We start from the raw sequence: 4535 nt of genomic DNA, 5'->3' as shown, positions 1-4535 counted from the left end.
GAGGATGTGTTAGAGCTTGGACCTAGGTAGGGAAACCTTAAATTAATATTAATTGGTTGAATATATCTTTCTCTAATCTTTAAAAATGAAAAAAGAGGCTAGGTGCCCGTAGCTCAGTGAGTAAGACGCTGGCCACATTAACACCGAAGCTAGCCAGTAGGAGCCCGGCTGGGCCTGCTAAACAACAATGGCAACTGCAACCAAAAAATAGCCAGGAGTTGTGGCAGGCACAACTGGGATTACATCCCAGCTACTCAGGAGGCTGAGGCAAGAGAATCACTTAAACCCAAGAGTTTGAGGTTGCTGTGAGCTGTGACTCATGGCACCCTACAGAGGGCTATATAGTAAGACTCTGTCTCAAAAAAAAAAAAAGAAGAAGAAGAAAGGTTTTAAAGTCACTTCAAAAATCAAAGAAAACCATTAAAGGATAATATAACCAGAAGATTTTTTTTTTGTTTGTATGTATGTACATATGTATTTTTTATTTATTTATTTTTTGGAGACAGAATCTCACTCTCTCACCCTTGGTAGAGTGCCATGGCATCATAGCCCACAGCAACCTCAGACTCTTGGGCTAAAGTAATTCTCTTGCCTCAGTCTCCTGAGTAGCTGGGATAACAGGCACTTGCCATAACACCTGGCTATTTATTTTTCTATTTTTTTTTTTAGAGACAGGGTCTCACTCTTGCTCAGGCTGGTCTCAAACCTGTGAACTCAGGCAATCCAACTGCCTCAGCCTCCCGGAATGCTAGGATTATAGGTATGAGCCACCATGCCCGGCTTTAATTTTTTATTTTTTTGAGACATAGTCTGACTCTGTAGCCCTGGGTAAAGTGTCGTGGCGTCATAGCTCACAGCAACCTCAAACTCCTGGGTACAATCAATCTTCTTAGATCGCCTTAGCCTCCCAAGTAGCTGAGATGATAGGCACTTGCCATGATGCCTGGCTAGTTTTTCTACTTTTTTGGTAGAGGCAGGGTCTTGCTCTTGCCCAGACTGGTTTCCAACTCTTCAGCTCAGGCAATCCACACACCTCAGCCTCCCAGAGTGCTAGGAATACAGACGTGAAGCACCACACATGGCCTCTTTTTTATTTTTTTATTCAGAGACAGAGTCTCATTCCGTCACCCAGATTGTAGTATAGTGCCTGGATCATAGTTCACTATAGCCTTGGTGCCAATGATTCTCCTGCTTCAGCCTTCAGAGCAGCTAGGGAAATAGGCAAGTCTCACCAAGTCAAGCTAATTTTTTTGTAGAGATATGGTCTCACTATGTTGCACAGGCTGGTCTAAACTACTGGGTTCAAGTAATTCTCCTGCCTTGGCCTCCCAAAGTGTTGGGATTAGAGGCATGAGCCACCACACCCAGTAACAGAAGATTTTATAACAAATAAGTAGCCACTAACAGGTTATAGTGACCATCCCGTAATTTAACATTAATATTCCAACTCTTTTTGGCATCCCAGCTCACAACAACCTCAAATTCTTGGGCTTAAGTGATTCTCTTGCTCAGCCTCCTAAGTAGCTGGGATTACAGGCACCTGCCACAACACCCAGCTGTTTTTTTGTTTCTGTTGTCATTGTTTAGCTGGCCCCGGCTGGGTTCGAACCCACCAGCCTGGGTGGGTGTACGTGGCCTGCACCCTACCCACTGAGCTATGGGTGCCACCCCCAACTTTTAAAACAAGATCAGAACATTAAAAGATTCACTATATCCCAGAATAATGTTCTCCTTCCTAACAGTCAAGTGATAGGATTTCCCTCTTCCCATCCAAAGCTAATCTCAGCACCTGTGCTCAAAATTCTACTTCCTCCTTTTTCTGGAGCCTCTTTACCAATTATCTACTTTCTCTGTCTTCACCTTCTCTAATAGGCTTTTTCCTCTTAGCATAAAACAACCCTTAAATATCTTCTATGTTAAACAAAAATTTCCCCTCTATTCTTATCTCCCTCTCTTTTTTTCCTCTCCTAGCAGGAGAGCCTTTAGAAAGTAAGTATAGTTATTTACTCAACGATACTTACTTTGTACTGATATCTCAACCCCCTTCAGACTATATTTCTATTCCCTTTGCTCCATGGAAGAGGTCCTGCTGAGGTCAACAATTGTCTCCTTTTGATCCCTGTTTCACTGGGCCTCTCAGGAGTATCTGACATATGGACTTCCCTTAGGTTCCATACCCCCATTCTATGCTGATATTCATCCTACTACAGTACTCTTTCCTTTCCTTCCTTTACAGGCTACCCTGTTCAGGCTACCCTACCTCATCCTGTATCTTAAGTAGAGTGTTCCACAGAGTTCTGCCTTAGTCCTCTTTTACTCTCACACTGAGTAATCATCTCCAATTCCTATGGCTTAAACTATCAGTGCACTTAATGATGCCTATGGTTGCCTTTTCTCTGTGACTCCTAATTTCCATTTTCCACTAATCAGTTAGCAAGTTAGTTAATTCACCAGCACCCTAGAGTAGGCTAAACTTTTAGGACTTCTTTAGCCTACCTCTGGTGATCATAATTTTTACCTGGTAACATTAGCCGACTGCATTCCGAGGCTTCAGTCACAGGGAGGAGGGACAAACAAGTAATGTCTTTTGCTTCTGATTCTACTAGCCCCTGTCCCAACGGGATGGATGTATTCTGAACAAACTGTACCAGGAGCTGGGTTGGGGGAAAAGACAACACTGAGAAAAACAGATTGTCAGGAATGGACCTAAGCTTCTGAATTCACCAAAAGGTGATAATTGACTATTTGCTAATCTCGACCATATTCAAAGAAAAACCAGATCAAATACAGTATTTAAAATTATCAAGTTCTCTATTCTAGAGAAAGGTTGATTATTTGTACAAAGTCATACACTACATAATGTTTCAGTCAGTAACAAACTATCTATATGAAGGTGGTCCCACTAATATTGTATTTTGTACTGCACTTTTTCTAAGTTCAGATATTAAACACATCTAAACAACACACAAATTCTATTGTGTTCCAACTATTCACAGTATTTAATACAGTAACATGCTTGTTGTACAGGATTGTAGCCTAGGAACAAGAGGCTGTATCCTGTAGCCTAAGTGTATAGTAGGCTATACCATCTAAGTTTGTCTAAGTACACTCTACACTTTATACAATGACGAAATTACGCAAAGACACATTTGTCAGAATGTATCCCTATTGTTAAGCAACATCTCACTGTAATCAGGTTAACCTTTGGCATCTTCTGTTTTGTCAAACAGAGAAATCATAAAAATAATACAGTCAATGGGCGGCACCTGTGGCTCAAAGGAGTAGCACGCCGGCCCCACATACCAGAGGTGGTGGGTTCAAACTTGGCCCTGGCCAAAAATTGAAAAAAAAAAAAAAAAAAAATACAGTCAAAACTGCTATAGGTGAACACCTAAGGGATTGTAACAAACTGGTCAACACATGGAAATGGCAACATAAAGAACTTCCATTGAGTACACACTGTGCACGTTCAGTCTATGAAAGTTAGGTCAACTTAAGGAGGTGGTCAATGTAGGGAGATGGTCAACTTTGAAGGTTCTACTTGTATTTTAAAAAGATAGCTACTTAAAAAAAAACTGACTACATTGTACTGATTACATTTTACAACACATTTTTATGTGTACTGGCTGATTTAACCCTCACATTAACCCTGTAAGATGGAACAGGTATTTTACAGATGAGGAATCAAGTTGAAGACATTAAGTGAATTGTTTAAGATCATGACTAGTTAAGAGCACTGCCAGTCTTCAAATTTAAGTAATTTGATTCCAAATTCAGTCATCTTTTCACTATGCAACACAGGTACACTACAAGTGAGAAAATGAAGAAAAATTAAAAAGAAATTAAATCCCTTTAAAATGTTCAGAAAGAAAATACTTTCAGATATATATAAAATTAATGAAGTTTGTGGTAGTATTTATATATGTATGTGATACGTATGTGTATATACATATATGAGATTTTATCACTATAAACTATTTTAAATCACAGACAAACTTTATGGACACCCTGTATAATTACCAAAATGTATAATTTTACACTTACTTAAAAACATCAACATTAAAAAACTCACAAAAGAGAAAAACAGAATTTTTTAATCTTTGAGAAAATACTAATAGAAAATAATAAACTAGTAGTTACAATCAAAACGTCTTGGCACAAAACCTAAAACAGGTTCTATCTGGTCCATTAGAGAAAAAGTTTGCTGACCCTTCAACTAAGGGTAAACTTAGAAATACAGCCCACCAAAAGAAAAGGAAACAAGGTGACTTGGGCTCACCTCTGGTTTGGATTCTAACTCATCTGATAACATTGATTCAGTTTCCAAATCCTGTAGCTGTTCAGGGGACAGGTTTAAATTTAATTCAGAGTCAATGATACCTTCCTGTTATGCTCATACTCCTTTAGGAAATACTACGTTCTTCCTGTAAGATGCTGTACTGGGTAAGTAATCAATGTAACCTAAAATGGTGGTAAAAAAAAGAGAGAGCATTAAGAGCAGCAAGAAAATGTAGCTAAACAAATGCACTTCTTTA

At 39.2% G+C, this 4535-nt stretch overlaps 1 protein-coding gene across 1 annotated transcript in view; it reads right to left on the bottom strand.

Moving 5' to 3' along the window:
• ZNF410 (zinc finger protein 410) overlaps positions 1 to 4535 on the bottom strand; it is a 54589-nt gene that overhangs the window by 43430 nt on the left and 6624 nt on the right. Inside the window, 2 exon segments of the mRNA XM_023511486.1 lie at positions 2519 to 2654; positions 4280 to 4461. Of these exon segments, the coding sequence (XP_023367254.1) occupies positions 2519 to 2654; positions 4280 to 4312 (169 nt within the window). The 5' untranslated portion in view covers positions 4313 to 4461.

Source organism: Otolemur garnettii, unplaced genomic scaffold (assembly GCF_000181295.1).
Source record: "Otolemur garnettii isolate 467f Iridium unplaced genomic scaffold, OtoGar3 scaffold00020, whole genome shotgun sequence".
Classification (NCBI taxonomy): domain Eukaryota; kingdom Metazoa; phylum Chordata; class Mammalia; order Primates; family Galagidae; genus Otolemur; species Otolemur garnettii.
This window is presented reverse-complemented; position numbering and strand designations above follow the sequence as displayed.